Consider the following 22091-nt stretch of genomic DNA (forward strand, 5'->3'; position numbering starts at 1 on the left):
TCTCAGACTCTTTGGTCTTGTTCCAGTGATTGGAAGGATTTGGATATTTCCCAATGATTGGAAGGCCTCGGTTCCATCCCAGTGATTGGAAGGATCTCTATTGTTTTCTTGAATATCTTGAGGCGGCAGTGTGGGCGGGATGAGTCACCTGAAGGTGTGCTGGCGTGAGAAACCTTCAGGAAACAATAGCTTTATGAGTAATGTTGTGTGTGTGTGTGTGTGTGTGTGTGTGTGTGTGTGTGTGTGGGGTTGACCGAGGCCACTGACCTCCCAGCCTCCTGGCATTGGGATGACTCTGGGGGAGGGAGTTTCCGTGGACCATAATGGTGGAAGGGGTGTTGGGGGGGGGGGGGGGGGGAGGAGACAACATCCTGGGAACGTCATGCTGGGAGGGACGTCCAGAAGGACCCCGCCATCCGAGCCCACGCAATCTATCCACCGCTGGGAGACACTAGCCTCTGACGCTCTCTCCTTTTGTGCGGCCGGTGGTGACTCTCTCTCTCTCTCTCTCTCTCTCTCTCTCTCTCTCTCTCTCTCTCTCTCTCTCTCTCTCCCTCCCCCCCCACGCTCGCCCTGCCATTTTGGCAAGACCTGGTCGTACGTCCCTGAGCTGGTAGCGGCTCTGCGGTTATAATCCTTTCCAGTCATCCTTACTCTGACTGGGTGATGCTCTTTCGCCCCAACCTAAGCCAGCGGCAGCTCTGTGGCGCCTTACCTTAACCAGAAATCTCTCTGTGTTTCCTTTGTGAGACAGAGATGGGTCTGTTGCCCCAAGTGTGGCTATTGATGGGTCTGTGGCTCCCCCCTCCTCTTGCCTGTGATGGGTTTAACATGTCCCATCCTTAGCTCCTGTGTTGTCCAGTGGTGGCTTTGTTGCCTGCACCATGGTGACCGTGTCTAGTAATGGTTATGTGGCCCTGAGCCTGACCAATGGTGGCACTCTGGCACCATTTAGGCCTGGTGGTGATCATATGGCCCTCATCCTTTCCAGCAGTTGGCTTTGTAACGGACGAGTGACGGGCTTGTAGCTCCTGCCTTAATCGGTGGCCATACTGTGGCCTGTGTTGCAGCAGGGTGGCCCTCACCACAGCCACTGACGGCGGTGTGGCCCCTCCAAACACACACACACACACACACACACACACACACACACACACACACACACACTGTGGCGAATGGTAGCTGTTTCCTCCTCCAGTCCCCGCCAGTGGCCACGCCTGGTCTATCGCGTGGCTGCCGTCCTTCACACACATGTATAAACCTGACACGACACCATCCGGAAGCCACCGTCATCCATATGTGAAGCGACGCTTTGTCAGCCAGTCCTTGGCTTAGTTGGTGATGCTGGTGCGTCGTTGCGAGAATGGGGGCCGAGGTCAGCGACCTGGCTCCAGCCCAGCTGGGCCGGGAGCGAGGTCAATGGCTGACGCTCCCTCCCGCCATTCAACACATGAAGGGAAGGGGGGCGGCGGGGCGGGCGGGAGACTAGAGGAGAGGGGGGGGGGGTGTCTGGTTGACAGGGTGAGGCCAGCAGGGGTCAGAGAACCCCCTTCCCCTCCCCCCATGAACATCCTCTCAGAGTGCAGACGCTCTGGCCGCCTGCCTTTATCTGTAAATAGCAACTGTGGGGAAGGTTGTAATGCCGGGTGCCAAAGTTTGCTCAGATATTTGTGTGTGTGTGTGTGTGAGTTGTACTTACGTCTGGCATTACCATGGGAGTGTGAATGGCCAGCGCACAGGTTTCCCCTCCCAGATAACACGAAAGTTGCGAGAAGTTCCTGTGGAGTTTGTCGGTCCTTGTGCTGTGGACGCTGACACGACCGTTTCTACCACCATCATCATCGCTGCTGTCACATAGTTCATCCCCATCACCTTCACTACCACCACCACCACCTCCACCACCACGACGACTGTCACCATCACTCTCCACCACGACTATCACCATCACTCTCCACCATCCGTTGCTGCACCACCGACATCAGCACTGGCAGTCAGAAGAACAAGAGCACCAACATAGGGCACCACCGCCGTCTCCACCGCCACGATCACGACTCACCACCACCGTCTCCAACGCCACGATCACGACTCACCACCACCGTCACCATCACAGCCTCCACCACCAGCCGCGCCGCCACTAACAACCGCCCCTTTAAGCATTAAGGATTCCACCTGTTTCCTCGTGTTGAAACGTTTGTCCATGAATATTTCAGCAGGGTGCTGGAACCTGCTGCTGCTGCCTTCCTTTGATGTTCCTCTAATCTCGTTTGTCACAGCCTCTGGCATGGCTGTCACGCCTTTCAAGAGTCTTTTGTCATTTAGTGTTCAAGAGGACGTTTGTCACGGCCCCCGGCATGGCTGTCACGGCTCTCAAGAGTCGTGTATCAGGTAGTTTTCAAGAGGACGCAGGAGAGGCAAGACTCCAGCGGGGAGGCTGCAAACTGGAAGTGTTCAGGTTCCTGAACAGTGGATGAGGGAGGGAGGGGATGATACAGCTGCCGAGATGGACTGTAACTGTTGCTGCCACAAAGATGTGTGGCTCCGTCTGCTTCCACTGCCCCCGAGGGTGAGTGTAGGTTCGTCCGCTTGAAGGCCGAGTATCTGTTGCTTCTGTTGCCAGGGTGAGGCACTGGCACTGCTCGTGATTCTGCTGGCAGGAGGTACTCAGTGTTGTTGTTTCTGCCTGATGTAAAGATTCGCCCTGCTTCTTGTAGGGCACCGTGGGAGGTTTGCTACTCCTCCTACAGCTCGGGCTCAATCCCAGGTGCTGAGTTGGGTCGTTGGTTGACCAGGCTGTAATAGGCTGCAGCCTGCAGGCCGACGTAACCACCATGACAGCCTGATGAGGGGTCTAGGACCCCGGATGTTCAAGGTGTTTTCCTGTAGTTATTGCTGCTTTTGCTTTAAATGGTAATGTTATAAGTCTTCCATGCCTGTCGTGCCAGAAGGGGACCGTTGCCTTCCATGATCTTCCGAGTGTAGATCATGTTGTACATCTACTGACTAGGCCCCCAGAGAGTATAACCAGATTGATTTTAGACGTTCCCTGTAGTGTAGATCCTTCGCCACGTTATTGCTGTTTTTGAGAGCTCCTCTGTACACCCCTCTAACTTTGCAATTTCGCCTGCCCTGAGAAGTAACGTCAGAGTATCCTATTCACGAGAATGTTAGTGCGTTGAAGAGCGTCATCATTGGGTTTTCCCCCTCTCGTTTTGAGAGCCCTCAAGATCCATCGTGCTATCTGTCTGGAGGAGGCAACTGTTGCTTTGTTTGGTCGGCTGAAGGTATTGCCGTCAGACGGTATGACATCGACGTCTTTCTCACATCCAGGATGGTTTCTGAGTCTGTCCGGTTGTATGTGCTTTTGTTTTTTTTCATTATTTCTTCCATCTCTCCAGATCTCAGGGGTTGAGATTTATCCCACCGGAGATGCTCTTTGCGATAACCCAGGGGAAAGGCTTTGTTTGCGTTCCCGTAACAAGTGTTTTTTTTTGGCTACGGTACCAAGTGTTACTGTTACTTTACCAGGTGTTACTGTTACTTTACCAAGTGTTGCTGCCACTGTACCAGGTGTTGCTGTAACAAATATTTCTTTCGCTTATGCTTTGGCCAGGCCCTGTTGCTCGTCCCTCTTTAGCCACATCAAAACGAGAGCAAATCACTCGAGGGATATCATAGGATAGGATCCTGTTGACTGAAAGTGAAGCTTCGCCTGTCTGTGGAAGAAGGAACCAGCAGCGTCCTACACCCGTCTGTGGCTTGGTTTAAAGGGTCTCGGGGGTGATTTAAAGCTACGTAGGATTTCGGTATAAAAACAGCGTTGATAACAGGTGAAGGATCGTGACAGGAGGTGCTTCTCTCCTGGGTCAGCGGGAGCTAGATTGCTCCTGATGTTGCCGCTGCTGTGTTTATCTTCCGGTCGAGGTAATTTTGTTTTTGTTGCTGCTGCTGCTGATGTTACCGCCGCTCCCCGTGCTGATGCTGCTGGCGATGTTACTTTCGCTTCTGCTGGTGGTGTGATGGTGGCGGCGTCGGTGGCGGTTGGCAGGACACACTAAAAAATGTATGATGACAGAAGGAAAGTTAGGATAGGGCAACGCAGACTGCAGAGGCCCTCATGAATTTCTCAAAAGAACAAGTGGGAGGTGAGCCTTGTGGCGGAGTTGGAGGGGGGAGAGCTGTGTGGGCGGTACCTGGAGGTTGGTGGCAGGGGCCCTGTAGTGGCAGAGGTTGCGTAGTGCCAGATGCTATGTTGTGGCAGGGGTTGTGTGATGCCAGATGCCATATTGTGGCAGGGACCGTGCTAGAGCAGGTGGTTTGACGGCGTGTTGCGTAAGGGGGTTCACTGTGCTCATAAATCAGTCATCAGAGTGTACATAAACGTCACGTTTAAGAAGCCCCTGTTACTCTCGTGCTGCCGGTAATAAGATTTGCCGGTGCTGTTGCCGGAGTGGTAACCTTGTTAGTAATATACCGGGGCCAGGTGGGGCGGCGGACCCCCCCGTGAATATGTAGAATATGCTCCTGCTGCAGCTGACGAAGTGTAGCGCTTAGCAAATGTTGGATGTCGTGCACAGTGTGAGTCGAAGAGTGCACCACCGTCTGTGTGTGTGTGTGTGCGTGTGTGTGTGTGTGTGTGTGTGTGTGTGTGTGTGTGTGTGTGTGTGTGTGTGTGTGTGTGTGTGTGTGTGTTGGTGGGCGGGGCACGTTGCCACCTGATCACAGGGACTTCGCTGACAGAGTGCCAGCAGCTGGAGGGGTGCCAGCTGGTGGTGTAGGGGTGGTGGTGGTAGCAGGCGACGCCCCCCCCCCCCCTGGCCCAGGCTATATGAGGCACTCCCGCTGTGTAGGATCCAAACACCCGCACCGTCCCACTCCTCAGCGTCACCCGGATATAAAGCACCGCGATACATGTGTCCGCGGGGATGCATCAGTAGACCTGACGGGGGCTATTAATGAACAGACTGACACACACACACACACACACACACACACACACGCTGGCTGCCATACTGCCAGTGTTGATGTCGTCACCGCGGACACATCGCGAGACATATCACATCCTCTCTCGCTTTTGTATTTCCCAAGGTGTTGGTCTGATGTCTGACACATCTTTCAAGAATTAAGAGAAAGATTCATCAGTGGCGGCTCCTCGTATGTTCTTTGTCCTGACGTGCGCTCGACTCACAAGCCAAATTCTGTGGTCATCAGCTGGGAGGAATGTGGATTTTAAGGCCAGCCCGGAGGAGGGTGGGGGAGACAGACCAATTGGAGGAGAAGGTGAGGTTTCAGAACTTCGTCTGAGGGATATTGGGAGGTTGAGTGACTGGGGAGAACGTATGGTTTCAAGGACTTGGCCCCGAAGGAGTTGCCTTGGCAGTGGGGAGGGTGTGTGAGTGGCATGTGGGAGACGGAAGCTGGACCAGGAGTTCCTCACCAGCCATGTTAATAGAACAAACTTTTATTTTTAACGTTATTTAGCCTCACTTCAAGGTGGTGTGTTTTTCTTCAGCCAGTGTGTGTGTGTGTGTGTGTGTGTGTGTGTGTGTGGCTTTAAAGTTAACTTCAGTTTTTAACTTTACTTTTTTACTTGAGGAAGTTGGTGAGGAGGAGGAGATGGTGGGCCACCACCCAGACTAGACCCGACCCGAAACAGGATTCCTTTCGTATTTTTTTATTTCCCCTCGTCATATTCTTTTTATTATCGTGTCGCTAGACTCGGCTCGTTGATTTCAGAAACTGGCGCTGCAAGGTAATGGAAACTTAACCAGTTGATGGAGGCTCTGGGAACTAGCGCAGCTAATCACATTAAACTCATTTGCCCTAAAAGCTCGCCGGCCATTTTGGAATATATATTTTTTTCGCTTCGGTTTTTTTTCAGGAAATGTTAAAAAAGATACACAGAGAAGATGTACCCGTGAGTGTGAAGAGGCATGGGGCTGACCCGCTTAGTTCTATGCAGCACAAGTTCTTATGAAAAGTATGGAAAGATAAACGAAAATAATGAAGAAAAAAAAAAAAGAAATCGTCTCCGTGAGGCTGGGGAACCGGTCGTCTCGACTTGCATGGACTTGGCCGGTGTGTGTGTGTATGATGCTGAAGACTTCGTGTGACTGTGGTCAGCAGAGGTGTATCAGCACTATCGCCTGGGAGTGTTTTTTTTTTTTTTTTTTTTTGCTGGCGGAAACACTCAGGGTTGCATTGAGTAGGGATGGTATTGAAGTGATGGGGCTTTGACGAACGTGTAGCAGTGGGTTAGTGACGGAATCCACGCGTGGGCTGATGGTATAACAGGAGATCGGTGACGGAACCCTGGCGTGGACTCTCGTGCATTGCGTAGCAGGTGGTCGGTGACGAAATCCCCCACGTAAGAGGAGATCGGTGATGGGACTCTTTTCCTAGAGTTAACGTTATGTAACTGGAAGATTGTGAAAGAATCCTCGCGTGAACTGCAGTTATGACGGTGTAACCTTGTCCGTGTAGACTCTGGCTGTGGGTGAGTGTTGTGTGTCGGGAGGACGAGCGTCGCTGCCTCTCGTCTCTCTTCACCATCTCGCTGCCTCTCTCACCCCCTCCACCTCCCTCACTGTGTTTATGTTAATTAGTCTTGCAATTAACCTTCATGTGGTTCGATACCCGGAAGGCTTCGGCCGCTTCCCGTGCTGGCCGAGTCTGGTAATCGTCTCGGGTTCGGTTTCCCGGCTTACGTGGATGACCGTTACAACCGTTAAGACCGTTTTTGTGTCTACGTCACGCGAGGCGAGTGTCAAGAAACGGGCAGCATGTCGGAACCTGTTTTCTGTTGTTACATCCTTCTGTTTGGAAGTGTGTGTGTGTGTGTGTGTGTGTGTGTGTGTGTGTGTGTGTGTGTGTGTGTGTGTGTGTGCTAGGTACTGTATTAACAATAACGCCCATGCACTCGTCAGCAAAAGTTTATATAAACACGTCACGTCATAAATCATCATGAATTTTTGTGATCAGAGGTTGAACTGATTAACTAAAATTACTGTAATTCATCGGTTAATTGATTTTTAGAATCCCTGATCTCATAATTCATCTCCTGCTTTTATATGTAACACACTATAAACAACAAGATATTTATGTTCCGACCAAATTAATAAAAGACAAATTATATCTACCTTACGTCGATTGTGATGGCTCCTTTCTAACCCCGCTGCTCCGGGCCAGCAAACATTATGTGTGAAGATTTAAGATTGTTATGGCAGTTGTTGAAGAGTAGCATTTTGTTATTCATACACATGCGTTAAGTAAATTACTTCCTGGAAATAAAAGAAATTTTATTGCGGTGATCTTGTATCCTCAATATTTTTCTGTTGCTGAAGGCACAAAACAACTGTGGGAAGATTTGCAGTTCTCGAATGCGTTCTCTCCTAATGGTTTCTCGTGACCGTGTATAGGTTGGTAGGTAAGCGGGTTGAGTATGATCAGGTTGGGTGTATCGGGTTGGTGTTAACCTCACTTGGTTTTTGCTCAGGTGTAGAAATTGGAAGATCGACGCTTGAGCGGTCGTTCCAGCATCATTACGTCACTTGGTGCGGGTCGCCGACTTCAGTTTCATGTTATTATTCACCTGATGCTTCAAAGAATGAGTGGGTAGTAGGCACGACGGTGCACGGCCCGTGAGCACGACTGTACGGCGCTTGGGTAAGGGACGTACCTCGAGTGCTCAAAGGGGTTTAGTACCGACACAAGCCTAGGCCAACCGACTGTGTTGGTGTTGCAAGGGTTTCCTCCGGCTTTGCTTGTGCTTATGCACCAAATTTGAAGTTATTCAACTTTTTCCCCTGAAATGTATTGAAGTTGCGGACATTCGTATAACGGCAGAGTTTTTTTTGTATGTTTTTTTTTTAATGACTGATTAAAAACGTGAGGAGAAACATGAGTGAAATGATAATTATTTTTCCTTCAAGATGGACGGCGGGGTTATATGTCTTCGTTGTCTGTATGGTGGTGTACCTTCGTCATTATAGTCTAGCCCTTCAGGCACTAGATAGACAGACCAGAATTTGTACATGATTTTTCCCTTGAGACCAAAGAGAAGGTCCGCAATGATTTACATGTCAGGTTCAAAAGCTGGAGATCAGTTCGATCCAAACATGAGACAGGTATTTTGTGCCCGAACTGGATTCGCACACAAGCTGTCTAGACCAAAGAATATATGTTTATTTTCCTGGGGTCGAGAAAGAGTCGTTGCTGATTTCGAAGCCAGAGGTCAAAGGTAAAGGTGAGGACCGGAGGGGCGGGAAGATTTCTCCCGGCACTGAGTTCCGTTTGACCTGTCTTGGCCAGACATCAGGAGTGGCTGCCCGCTTCATCCTACACACAAAAACTGGAGTCCTGAATCCTGCCCAGCTGGAACCGGACGTATTGTTTGGCTGTTCCCCTGGAACGGGAAAGATCGCTATTGATCAGGAGGCCACGTGGGAGAGGGGGGGAAGGTCAGGGTCAAGGTCGAGGGACCGGGGCTTGTGGGGGGCGGTCTGTCAACTGATGGGCCTTGCTTGTTCATAGATGGTACTTATATATATTTTCCAAAGGAAGGAACAGAGAAGGGGGCTGGATGAGGATGTTTCCTCAGAGGCCCAGTCCTCTGTTCTTAACGCTACCTCGCTGACGCGGGAAATGGCGAATAGTATGAAAGAAAGAAAGAATATATATATATAAGGTATTTACCCTACTTCAGAACCCCCCTCTTATGGGACTACCGCAGCGTTCCGGTAATGAGCCACGTCCATCGGCTGGGATCACAGGTCAAGTAGTGTGGTGTTCTTGTTGTCTTGGAATGGTTTGTGTGTGTGTGTGTGTGTGTGTGTGTGTGTGTGTGTGTGTGTGTGTGTGGATTGCAGTTGAGGAGGAGGAGGTGTTTGATGCCTTGGAGTGTGGAAGCTGCATTTGAAGGATGAAGTGTCCTGTGCTTTGTTAAGTCGGATGTTTGGGAAGCTGTGAAGAGATGGGTCGTGTCCTGAGCACAGAGGAGGAAGTACGACTTTCATTTGTCTAGGGAGTGTAGTCTCAGACTGGCGTGTGTGTAATGGAATCGGAGTCCAAGATCGAGTTGCGGAGAGGCTGGAAGGGAGTCAGTGCCGCGTGAATTTGTTTCGCCGGTGTGGGTTTAGCTGGGAAGAACGAGGTGGGGGATGTCTGTGAGTATGGGTGGTTAAGATGTGAGACATAATTATATGATCACTAACACAGCTTACGACTTTGATCGTCGTTCAGTAAAGTTAGTTGCAGAGATTGGACAAGCAGGGGTCTCGGGGAGACTCATAAACTTTGATGAGCCGAGTTTGAGATTAAGGTGTCGTGAAATATTCCACGCTCTACTTTGTTAGTGTGTGTGTGTGTGTGTGTGTGGGTGGGGTGGGGGGGGGGAGACAGGTGTTCAGGGAACGTGTTGGTGGACAGGTGTCGATGAAGTGCATAATTTACAGAAGAGGAACAGGTGTTGGAAAAGAACAGATGTACAAAGAAATAAATGTGAGTAAGGCTGAATATATATATATATATATATATATATATATATATATATATATATATATATATATATATATATATATATATATACGTACGAACAAAGTGCATGTGAACGCGTACTTTCATAGAACATACAAATCTACAACAGCCAGGATCGATATTTATGAATGTTCATACAAATCCATGAGTGTGTTCAGTGCCTGCGGAAAATACAAATTATTCTAGAAATTATATAAGGAAGGTGCAGAGAAAGTGTGTATTCTCGCAGAACACATACTAACACTGGTGATATGAGTAAAACGAAGTTATCAGTGTCGGCCAAGAAGTTTATGGTCTAAGTTTGCCGCGGACCGAAAGTTAACTAAGTTTGGCAGCCAACAAGCGATCCTTAAATCAGGGAGAGGAATTTTCCCCGAAAAAACTTATTTTCCGGGTCATTAGAGAGAGAGAGAGAGAGAGAGAGAGAGAGAGAGAGAGAGAGAGAGAGAGAGAGAGAGAGAGAGAGAGAAGCACTTTACAAGTTTCAGGGGAAAACACGAAAATTCGGAGAGTAAAGGTGCGTTGACCCCCTGCCCCTACTGAGGGGTGGGTGTGTGTACCCTCTCTAATGCCGAGCCGAGCGCGAGGCATTATGTGCTTTATGGCTGTTTACGCCGGGCTCTCACATTTATCTTGCTGCTGCTGCTGCTGGTGCCGCCACCGGCTGCTGCCTGGGACATGTTTATGAAGCGTGGGCTCCAGCCCGTGATTTGTTCTGCATGACGTGGGGGGGTTAAAGGGGGGCGCCGCTGGCGGAGACAGGTCCCTGCATGGCAGAAGGTAGGTCAGATAACTTGTTTCCATAAGTCTGGGCCAGTTACTGTTTCCCTGAGACTATGATGATAACTGTTTCCTTACAACAGGGGCAAGTAAGTGAGGGATGGGCAGCAGTCAGATAACTTCTCAGTAGGAGTTAATGGCTTACCAGGCGATCGACTGGTTCAGGGAAACTTGGGGAAATGAGTGTTAAGTATCGTTGCCCCCTGGTTCGAGCGAGACGTTTGTGTATATCAGGTGTTGCCTACTGTAAATATTTTACAAGTGGGTGTTAATTTACACCCGGCTGGGGGAGGAGAGACGTGTGTGTGTGTGTGTGTGTGTGTGTGTGTGTGTGTGTGTGTGTGTGTGTGTTGGGAGCTTAGTGCAGTTTGTTTTGTTTGTGGCTGCGTGTGTACCCACGTGTGTGTGTGTGTGTGTGTGTACTCTGGTGTATTGTGCTGTTACACTGTTGGACACCTTCCTCTTTGCTCTGTGTACTAGGTTACAGAGTGTTGCCACACCTCACGTACAACACTCCCCCCGTCAAAACAGTCTCAGCTTTGCCAGGTTCTATCTACTTGGGTTGTGATATGTAAACGAGATATCATCAGTTTCAAGTGTTGTTAGTGATGTGATGGGAGTTGCTGGCCATGCTGATACTGTGGTTTGGTTTGTCCACCGTGGTGCAGTTGACTTGCTGAGTCTGTTCACCTTAGTAACTTGAAGTTTAGTTTGTCGCCGTAGTAGTAACTTGGGCGATCAAGTTGTCAAGAGTGGTTTAGCACGTATTACTGATATCACCTCGACAGGTCTTGGAGTGCCCATATCATACTTTTCCTCTTCAGTAGTTAACAGCGTTGTTCCTTTGTGTGACTGGGAGGTTCAGGGGCCAAGGGTAATATACCAGGAGGTCAGCAGCCATCGAGAAAGTTTTATCATGATCAGTATGGTTTATATTGCTGTCCTGTGGACGTTTTCTCTCCGCTTTATGTGTAAACATTATTAATTTCCACCATCGAGAACGGTCTCACTCTAGATAATCATTTAGGTCAACGACACATCCTTGAAGATGTTCGGGGGATCCAGCAAGTTGTCGGAGGAGCGAGCAAAGTTGCCTCAATGATGCCCAGCGCAGATCATCTCAGTTTCTATCTTGCTTTCCCAGAACTTATGACGGTGTTTCAAGGAGTAATATGTTTGGATGTGCCTGCCTCCTGCCTGATAGCTTTGGCAAGTGCTCCCTGTGTGTGTGTGTGTGTGTGTGTGTGTGTGTGTGTGTGTGTGTGTGTGTGTGTGCGCCAGTCTCCCTTCTCCAGCAGTCGCTCTGAAGTTGATTGATTCAGTCCCGCCCTCCATATTTTTCTGGTTAGTTACACTGAAGGCAGAGAGACGGCAGTTGGTTATTAGTGTCAGTGATGCCATGCACGCAGAGAGAGAGAGAGAGAGAGAGAGAGAGAGAGAGAGAGAGAGAGAGAGAGAGAGAGAGACTAGTGATCAGTGTGGAGTCCCTGAGAACGACATAAAATCTGAGGTAGGTTCACAGGCGGGGAGTAAGTTTGAGTTCATGAACAATTTCGAAACATTGCCCGTGATGGAGGCGAGGCTAGAGTGCTTCCTTGTGATCCACCTCCTGCTTGCCCCGTGCCGGCTATACATGCCTAGTGTTTACATACTGCAAGACTGAACCAAGAACCACACTCGACAGTAAATTAGATTCCCTTCAAGATAGAACCAACAGGACGTCGAAATTATCCTCGTCTCCGTTTTTAAACCTTTTTAAAAGACACCACACCATTTTCTGTGTTCCCATTACGTTCGAGAACTGGTCTTCTGGGGTCGGGTTTTTGTGGGTTACACACACACACACACACACACACACACACACACACACACACAGACACACACAGACACACACACACACACACACGATTCCTGTTCCTCGCTAGCGACTGCACAACACTTGAGGCATTCAAGTGGCACTTGAGGTCCTCCGGAACAGCGTTTTAGAGGCTGTGAAAGAGAGAGGGTGGGAGAGGGGGGGGGGAAGCTCTCGTTCCGTCGTCTGTGCCAAGGTCAGGAGAAAATGCGTGGTTTGAAGATGTTTTTTTTCAAGAACGGTAAACCTGACGGAGGCTCCTGAGGGTGGAGACAGAGAATCGATCTAATTTGCAAGTCATTTAATACTTGACCTTCTGCAGGAGTCACGATCGAGGGAGTCCGGCTGTAAAAGAGAATGCAAGAGGAGGATTTTATTAAACTCAATTGACGTCTGGGATTGTATTGTATTGTGGGTTCCCCTCACGATTCAATGGATGATGGAGATTGGCAGAGATTCAGCTGAGTGCAGGATAACTCTGTCTCAAGAGGCAGTGGGTGATGGGCGATACGAGAAGACGGTGAAATATAAGAATTATTACCAGCAACAGGGAGAATACCTGAGTGGGAAATATGGCGGGAGAATGATACACACAGAAAAAAAAAAAAAAAAAGAACAACAGGAAAAAAAATAAGTATTTTTTATTTATTTTTTTCTGGCGAGAGCATAAGGTAAACCAGCGTCTCTTAACGACATTCAGGTCAGCACAGTGACGAACGGAGACACGAACAACCCAGGCATCAACGAAGAGAGGAACTCTGACGTCAGCGAAGACAACAACCCAGGCGTCATCGATTAACCCAGGCATGAGCGGCGTTCAGACACGGCCCCTGGGGTGGGCGAATTAGTGTAGACATCCGTGACGGCAGCTAGAGAACGCAGGCGTCCGTGACGGCAGCTAGAGAACGCAGGCGTCCGTGACGGCAGCTAGAGAACGCAGGCATCCGTGATGGCAGCTAGAGAACGCAGGCATCCGTGATGGCAGCTAAAGAGCGCAGGCATCCGTGATGGCAGGTAGAGAACGCAGGCATCCGTGATGGCAGCCAGAGAACGCAGGCATCCGTGATGGCAGCTAGAGAACGCAGGCATCCGTGATGGCAGCTAGAGAATGCAGGCATCCGTGATGGCAGCTAGAGAACACAGGTGTCCGTGATGGCAGCTAAAGAACACAGGCATCCGTGACGGCAGCTAGAGAACGCAGGCATCCGTGATGGCAGCTAGAGAACGCAGGCATCCGTGATGGCAGCCAGAGAACGCAGGCATCCGTGATGGCAGCTAGAGAACGCAGGCATCCGTCATGGCAGCTAGAGAACACAGGCATCCGTGACAGGAAGAAGGCAGTGCCAGACAACAGGCAGCTAAAGGCCATCCGGGCCTCTGAGGACGGCAAGCAGGTCCAAATAAATCCTTCCAAGAAGCTCGTAAGTTAATTTTAGCTCCGGGACAGTTTTACCTTAACTTGTGTGTTCTTAGCCTTGAAGGCGAATCAGAAGAGAGAGAGAGAGAGAGAGAGAGAGAGAGAGAGAGAGAGAGAGAGAGAGAGAGAGAGAGAGAGACGTTGGGGCATTGCCAGAACGAGTGGTGGGCTGCGGAGGCATATCCGGAGTCTTTGAAAGTACACGAAAATTACAGGAACTGTGCCAGTGTTACAGTCTTGCTGAGGCCCGTTGGATGTGTGTGTGTGTGTGTGTGTGTGTGTGTGTGCGTGTGTGTGTGTGTGTGTGTGTGTGTGAGGCTTCGTGAACTTAAGTCATGGCTGGAGCATGACCGATACCCCCGCCTTGATCTTTGCACAAGCCTATTACTCTCACATTACCTTAAAACGCAACGTGATCTCTTACACGAGAAAGTAATTCTCGAGTGTTTATGAATCCGGGAATGAGATTAAAGGAAATGTCTCAGTTCGGGAGAGTTTAGGAACAAGTTAATTTGAGAGTCAAATTGTTTCATGGAGTTTGTGATGTAGTTTGTGTATCATGCATAGCCAAAACCTCCAAGACTTTCCTCCAACTTTCTTGTCTTTTTTGAGTGGGGATTATCTCTAAGCCGACCGGGAAGTTTTGCATATTTCTCGACTTCTTGGAGGGAAATGTTGGTGACTTTGCTTCCTGTTGATTCCTATCTATACCTACTGTTTGTTTTTCCATGTTAGAGTCGCTCTTTAAGAGGAACAGAATCGCTTCAGAGTGTTTGTGTCTTCACTAACACAACAAGCTCATTCTAATGACAACTTATGTAACAAGTGTTATAACCAGTATTATAACAATTGTCCCAACCACCACACACTTCCCGCAACGACCTCTCCCATAACAACCATCATCATCATCATCATCATCATCATTATCATCATCATTTCAGTCTGCAGTACCACTGTCACCACTACCACCAGCCTACTGTTACGGCCACCACTGTGATCATCACCACCTTGATTTCCACCACTTGTGTATACTACTACCTCTACCCCTCTTCCCATACCACAACTAGAGCCATCACAACCACAACCGCTTCAGCTGTTCCCCAACAACCACAGTAGATTCCACCCGAACCATTTCTCTTTTAACTAAAGTCTTTTCATTTCTGTGGCAGGAGTTTGAGTCAGTGGGAATTGTGGGGACGCGAGCGTGAGTGGATGCTTGTGGCGCATGTGATTGGTTGGTGGATGCAGTGCATGGATTGGGTGACTGGTTGGTGGATGCAGTGCACGGATTGGGTGACTGGTTGGTAGATGCAGTGCACAGATTGGGTGACTGGTTGAGGGAGGTATATAGTGATTGTGACTGGTTGAGAGATGTAGTGCAATGATTGGATAATTTGTTAAGGAAGATATATTGGTTGTAATTGGTTAGGAAGGATTGTTAAGATAAGTTGGTTGAAGGTAGAGTGGTTGTAGCTGGTTGGGTTGGTAACGGTAAAGTTACTGTGCTTGGTTAACTAGTTAAGGCAGTGTGGTTGAGAGATACAGGTCAGCTGAGGTCATTTTGGTGGTGCTGGTTTGTTAGGTAAAGGGTTAATGGTTAGCAAAGATTCGGTGTGGTTCGTTGGTTAGTCCAGTGATTGCCTGAGGGTGGTTAGTTAGATATGGTAGTTGTTTTGTGGTTTGATGGTAATTGAAAACAAAGGATATGATTGGTTGGTCAGATGGGAGAAGTAGTGATTCGGTAATTATGGTGAGTTAATTGATAATTGATGACTGTTAATGATTCACCCACCCCATGGCTTCTCCCACCCTGAGACCTCCCATCCCATGGCTCCTCCCACCCCATCTTTCCTCCCACCCTAAGACCACCCATCCCACGGCTCCACCCAATCCATAGCTTCACCAGTGTTAAGGAGGAGCCAGGGCGATGCAGCAACCACGGGGGAAGTCTACACAGGAATATAAACCAGCAACAGAACGCTGGAGCCTTTCGATGCTCGATCTGGTGGGGGTGTCGTGCTGATTTGTATGATTTGGGGGTCGTACTATCGTGCTCCGCTAGGGACGTCGTACCGCTCCCAGGGGGCGAGTACGGAACCTGGTGTTGACGGGTAGTGGAGTGGGAGTGTCGTCCTCCCGGTGTGTGTGTGTGTGTGTGTGTGTGTGTGTGTAGATGACGCGAGGCCCCGGGTGCTGCCGGCAGCAAGCAGCTGAGGCCCCGGGTAATGACTTGGTTATTAGGCGTTATTCAGCGGTATTTCCCGTCATTTCCCAGCAGTAATGGTGTTCGCCTTACTGCCCTTGAACACACACACACACACACACACACACACACACACACACACACACACACACACACACTGCCTAACTATTTTGATTTTTACAAAGCGTGTAATATATATGTACATAACGTATGTGAGTGTGTGTGTGTGTGTGTGTGTGTGTGTTTGTGTGTTTTGCCGTACTTAACCTGCTTCTGGATACAACGTAAGTGAAAACTCACGATCGGAGATGCTGACGAAAGCGAGTATAGTCTCGTCGGGGAACTTCGCTCTCTGGAGGAGTCCGCCATTTCCCTGCTCCTGGTTGTAGCTCAGCCTCTACGCTGCGGTATTCCCCTTGTAAAGGAGTCCTTATGTTGTAAATGATAATGATAGTAATAAAAGTAATGATAATGATCATAAAGATAATATGATGAATTATAGTTGTGTTTTATTGGGAGGGAGAGGAGGGTGAGGTGTGTAATAACTTGGAGACTCGCGAGGAATTGTACACCAGGGATGACAATGCCAGGCCTCACACCCCACTGTTTTTGTTTCAGCAAAGTGTATCTAAATCCCGAGCTGAAAGACAAGTTTATTTTATTTTCCCAAGGTGAAAACAGTGTCGGATGTGTCAGCACCCAGCCGGCGTGGTGGCGGTGGCCGTGTAGTTTTGTGAAACTTTTAAAATCCTTCTTGTTGGTTCTAAAAATGCCAGACACCGCGCTGCTGGCCGGGCAGGCCTGGAACACAAAGACACTTTATGGTGTAGATTTGTGTTCGTAATTACCTCTTTGTGCAATACTCGTAGGACTCTATCTCTAGTGTGTGTGTTTGTGTCTCGATGTGTCTTCATTACCTTGTGCCTAAAAGGTTTCCTGTTTCTCTTTTCGCAGGTCTATGTGGCCCTTGTTGACCAGGCTGGCATCTCCGAACACAAGTACCGGCCGGTCGAGTACTTGGTGGACCGAACCCTGGACTACCACGATTACTCCCAGATCAAGCCCTACCAGGTGAGTACCGCCAGCAGGAGAACCAGTGATCTTGTTACTCCCTCAGGTCGGAGGGCGACCTGGCTTGGCAAGGGAGGTACTGCCACCTCCCTTGATTACGGGCGACCGTCTCATCTGCGGAAGAAAGTAGTGGGTGATACACGCCCTGCGGCACACCACACCTGTTCCTCTGCTTAATGTAATTTATGCTTCCTGCTACGTTGGAGACTTTAGCCGTGGAGGCACGACCTTACGACAGTTAAAACGACGGTACAACCCTTAATTAAGCACGACGTTACGACCTTTGAGTATAGTGACGTCATCTTTGAAGAGACCTTTGAATGATTAGGTAAGAGACCAGGTCATCGTAGCTAAGGGTCCCTAAAGGGCCACAGTATCATGGCGATGTAGTTAAACGGCCTTCGTTTGTCAGTGGGGTAATGGTGTGGTTAGTCTCGTTTGCCCGGAGCTTCGATGTATATCTTTCTAGATTCAGCGGAGGCCGCTCCGCTACGGCACGCTGACCTGGGTGATCATGGGATGGCACCTGCACACAGCCGTAAGCTTGTGGGGTTAAATAAGGCTCTAGACGGCGAGAGTGAGAAGCAAAGAAAGCTGCGCTCTGGTTACGGAACCACACCAGACTCGAAGCTTATCAAGCGGATGATAAGCTTATTCAGCTTATAGCCAGGTACCCACACACACACACACACACACACACACACACACACACACACACACACACACACACACACACACAGAGGCTGTCTGTTACTCCGTAGCGGAAAAGCAGCTTAGCGTCAATGGCCCTCTGCTTACACCACCTCCGGTGCCATCGCAACCCGTGGGTCGTAAGCTGTCTGTCAGGTGTGGCTCCTCTTTAAACCCCTAAGTATGACTGGGTGAGATGGCCTGGCCTTCCACGTCATCCAGTAGGGTCAGGCGCAGAGACCAACAAGCCATCGCACTCAAGTACGGCACCATCGTGCTTCAGGCCTCGTACCCTCGTGCTCGAGGATGTACGGCAGTGCACAAGGGTCGCCACCTTTGTGTCGAAGGGTCGTCCCGCGATGCTCGTAGGTCGTGCCTTTGTGTTGGAGGGTTATCCCGTCGTGCTTCACTCGTGTGTGGCGTTTTCTTCACAGCGGATGGTCGTGACTGAGGTTTCCCACACCAGAAGCGACAAAGAATGTGATTGATTTTCTCCATAAACTATTAGGCTCCCTAAAACTTGAGATGTTGGTGTAGGTGATGCGTGTAGTGACCAGGATGATTGGTGTAGTGATCAGGATGATGGGTGTAGTGACCAGGGTGATGGGTGTAGTGGCGAGGATAATGGTTGTAGCGATCAGGATAGTCGGTGTAGATATCTTGGTAGCGATTATAGTGATCAGAATGTTAAAGTGTAGTGACCAGGCTGGTGGATATAGTTGTAGTGACCGGGATAGTGAGTGTAGTGACCAGGACGATTGGTGTAGTGATCACGATAATGAGTGGAGTAAAGAAGAGCGAGACTGACCTTTGGGCGTCGTCAGACGTGAGGTCACTGGCCCTGCAGTCGCAATGCTCAGCTTCAAGCACCACCGAGTACGAGTCAGTCTCCAAAGTCCGTGTTGGAAGGTGACCGTTAAAAGCTGGAAGCCCTCGTACTTAGGCCACATGTGCAGTACGTAGACGCCACGTACACCGAACCAGGCCCTGATGGCACGTACAACACGGACCATGCACCGGCGTCATGGAGATCACGGACCAAACGCCTCAGGCACGTCAGCCGGCGTCCAAAGCCCTTTCTCCTTCTCTGCGTGACGTTTATATCACACCTTTATGAAGCGAGATGGTTCAGACGGGTGAGTGTGACGGAGGGTGAACTGCATCCACCAGCCCACCTGACCCAGGGATCAACATTCTTCAACAACGTCAGCGGTGAAAATGTCATCAACAACTTGACATTGTAACCCACATGCATCTGGATTAACCCATCATTACTTCTACACATATTAGTAATCTCACCAACTTGTTTAAAGTTTTGGGAAGTCTCTGGAGCGAGATGTGAACCGAAGAAAGATTAGGATGATATGGAGAGGAGGAAGCGTTCCGCGTGCGTTCGTGCACGGTGATAAGAATGGCTTGAAATTAATGTAAGTGTACCCCAGGGCTGTTGATTGTCACCTGGGCTGTTTAACGTCCCACCTCAGGGCAAGTAGTTTGAGGTGCGTGTGTGATGACAGATCGTAGGTTATCGCTGAGTAGTAAGGAGTGGGACAAAAAGGGAAGCTGTAGCAGTTAATGTATGCAGATGATTCCGTTACATTAGCGGGGAGTCGGCCAGGGAGGCGCGTTGCTCCGTCCATGTGTGCAGTGTGGGAGGAACATGTTGCGGGTAGCGGCACCTGAGAACAAGGCTCTTATGTTTGAATGAGATCCTGTATAAGTGTGAGAGTCGAAAAACTGGAAATTGTAAAGGAATTCGGGTATTTTGGAGCACTGGTTAATGATAAAGATGACGACAAGGGAAGCTGCGAGTAATGCGGGGAAAAAGAGTGGGGTTTCCAGAGGTCTGTGTCATACAGTATTTCATAATGTTATTTATACACACGCACATATAAAGGGTCAGGTCAAAGGTCACGCCATCATAACCAGGGGTCATATCATCGTGCTCAAAGGGTATTATCGTCGTGCTGAATTGGTTGTAGAGTCCAAAGGGTCGTACCGATGTGTTCAGACGTGTGCCGTGTCCTTAAAGTTTCGCTCCGTCGTGTTTAAGGGTAGCAGTGTCGTGTTTAAGGGAAGTACCGTTGTCCTCACAGGGTCTCACCGACGTATTGAAAGGGGATGTATCGGTGCGTTCAAGAGGTCTTACCGGTGTGGTGAGAGTCGTGCCGTGTGCTTAAAGGGTTGTAAAGTTGCCTTTAGGAGAAATGCCGTCGTGCCCAGAGTCGTACTCGTATGCACAAGTGGTCGTCCTGACGTACTCAAAGAATTTTAGATTACGGAGAGGTTAGAGAGAGGCGTCCATTGTGTACCTGTGCCTTGACGGCGACGTCGGCCGGATGGCAGAGAGACCAGGGAACGCCACGCCCTCCCGGCCACAACAACAGGGTACCCCCGTCGTCAGCACCGCCCTCAGGAGGGTGCTGGCGGAGGGGCTGGGGTTGGTGTAAGGTGGGGTGGTGGGGGGTGAGGGGAAGATAATTACATTGCTCGCCCAGTCGTTCCTTGTTTACCTCGTGGGAAATTATAGCTTGGGTCGTCTTTTTGGGGCTTCCGACGGTCGTTGACTCTACGTCGGGCAGAGATATACGACTTCTCCTCCTCCTCCTCCTCCTCCTCCAGCAGTCGAGTTGTGGGTTAGCGTCCTTGGTTGATCTGCAAAGGAAAAAGTTTTTCTTTTTATATTAGAGAAGCGAAGAAGAAATGTCGAAGTTTCCTTGAGAGGTTTTATGAGGCGTGATCTGGGGAGACAGCTTGGGTCGGGCATTCTCTTGCAACACGATTTGGCTACTGCTTTTTAGCGCATGTAGCCCCCAGACTACGTGAAGTACGCGATCACATGTAGCCCCCAGACTACGTGAAGTACGTGATCACATGTAGCCCCCCAGACTACGTGAAGTACGTGATCACATGTAGCCCCCAGACTACGTGATCACATGTAGCCCCAGACTACGTGTAACTTCGTCCGGTCTCTCATAACTTGGTAGCCCCTCGTTGCATACAGGCTATCTCATCCCTTTTTGCCTGTCACGTGGCCCCTCTCCACCTAGAAGCCACCACGCGAGATCATCTCCCATCCATTAAGACCAAGTAATTACCGCATATAGAGAGATAATGACACAAACAACCAATTTTCAAAAGCACGTGTTCGCCAGAGGTAACCCCCTGATTAAAAGATCAGAACCCCTTCTAAAGACTCATGTTACTCTCTCTCCATTGACGGTGTGTAGAAGAAAACTTGACTCACATTGACATATTTCGAAATGTCTCATGTGAATAGCTCTAAAGTTAGCCGGCGTCTCGCTGATCTTCGCTTGTCTCGGTTAAGTTACGTCCTCTGAGACGGGATGTAGCTTCCAGCGCATCGGAGAGGCTCGGGAGTTGCGCACACATAGTGCTGTATGGTTCCCGGGCGTGTCTGAGGCCCCGTATGTGTGTTACAGTGGCTATTGACAGCTGGTGTGGGAGGTGAAGCCAGCGCAAGACCTGCTGAGGGCAGCAGCTTGTGCCCTTTATCTCTTGTATTATTATTATTATTATTATTATTATTATTATTATTATTATTATCATTATTATTATTATTATTATCATCATTATTATTATTATTATTATTATTATAATTATTATTAGTAATAGTAGTGGTAGTGTAGTAGCATTATTTGATATAATCATTTTTATTATATCGTTAGTTTGAACATTCGAATTGGATTCCCTCACACCTCACGTGTGCCCCCTCCCCCTCCCCCACTAAGTATACCCTCTCATCGTTGAATCCTCGTCACGTAGCTGATCGCGTGGGACTCCCTCACCCACCCCCTCCCAATCTAACCTCCCTGTCACGTGAGGTTGACGCCACGCAATGTCCCCCGAACCCTTTCTGCAACCTCTTAATTTCATGGAATTGCTTCACCCTAACGCTGTGGTGCTCCCGTCTTTACAAGAACTTTCTCCCTCCTTCCCTTGCTACAGTCCTGTATCGGAGGCAGAATTCCTCCGCGGAAGACCTCCGTCACCCTTGCTGGAACTCGGAGACTTCCCTTGAACTTGGGATCTCGTAGACAGCAACCACTCCGGCGTTGGCGACGATGGAGGCTGGCCCTTCTCAAGAACATGGTGGAGAGGCGACACTCCTGCTGTTGGTGGGGTCTGGGGCCAAGGGCAGTGGAGGCTGTCACCTACACCGTGGATTCCATCAAAAAGTTTTCCCATTAGTGGAGCTTGGAAAGGAATGGGTGTAGTTGACTGCTCACTGACGCCTCTGACTAGGTCTGAGCGTCTCCACATGCTGGGAGGCGTGGCCATGTGCTGGGATGGGGGCCTCATGTTGGGGAATAACCACATGCTAGGGGCGTGTTCGCATCCTGGGATGTAGCCTCATGTTGGTACGCGCTCACATGCCGAGGCATGGCCAACATTTCAGGAAGGTGTCCACATGCTGTAGGCGTGGCCATGTGCCGGGGTGGAGCCACACACTGCGGGAGAGACCCCATACTGGGGAAGAAGCCCCATACTGGACCGGGGTGTTGACATGCTGGGGATGTGGC

General features: G+C 49.6%; 1 protein-coding gene across 6 annotated transcripts in view; it reads left to right on the top strand.

Annotated features, from left to right (window-relative positions):
- LOC139758004 (uncharacterized) overlaps window positions 1-22091 on the top strand; it is a 711662-nt gene that overhangs the window by 306103 nt on the left and 383468 nt on the right. For all 6 annotated transcript variants that reach the window (XM_071678987.1, XM_071678988.1, XM_071678989.1 and 3 more), the window contains exon 3: window positions 16741-16857. In XM_071678987.1, the coding sequence (XP_071535088.1) occupies window positions 16741-16857 (117 nt within the window). The remainder of the gene's footprint in view (window positions 1-16740; window positions 16858-22091) is intronic.

This window comes from Panulirus ornatus, chromosome 29 (genome assembly GCF_036320965.1).
Source record: "Panulirus ornatus isolate Po-2019 chromosome 29, ASM3632096v1, whole genome shotgun sequence".
Classification (NCBI taxonomy): Eukaryota; Metazoa; Arthropoda; class Malacostraca; order Decapoda; family Palinuridae; genus Panulirus; species Panulirus ornatus.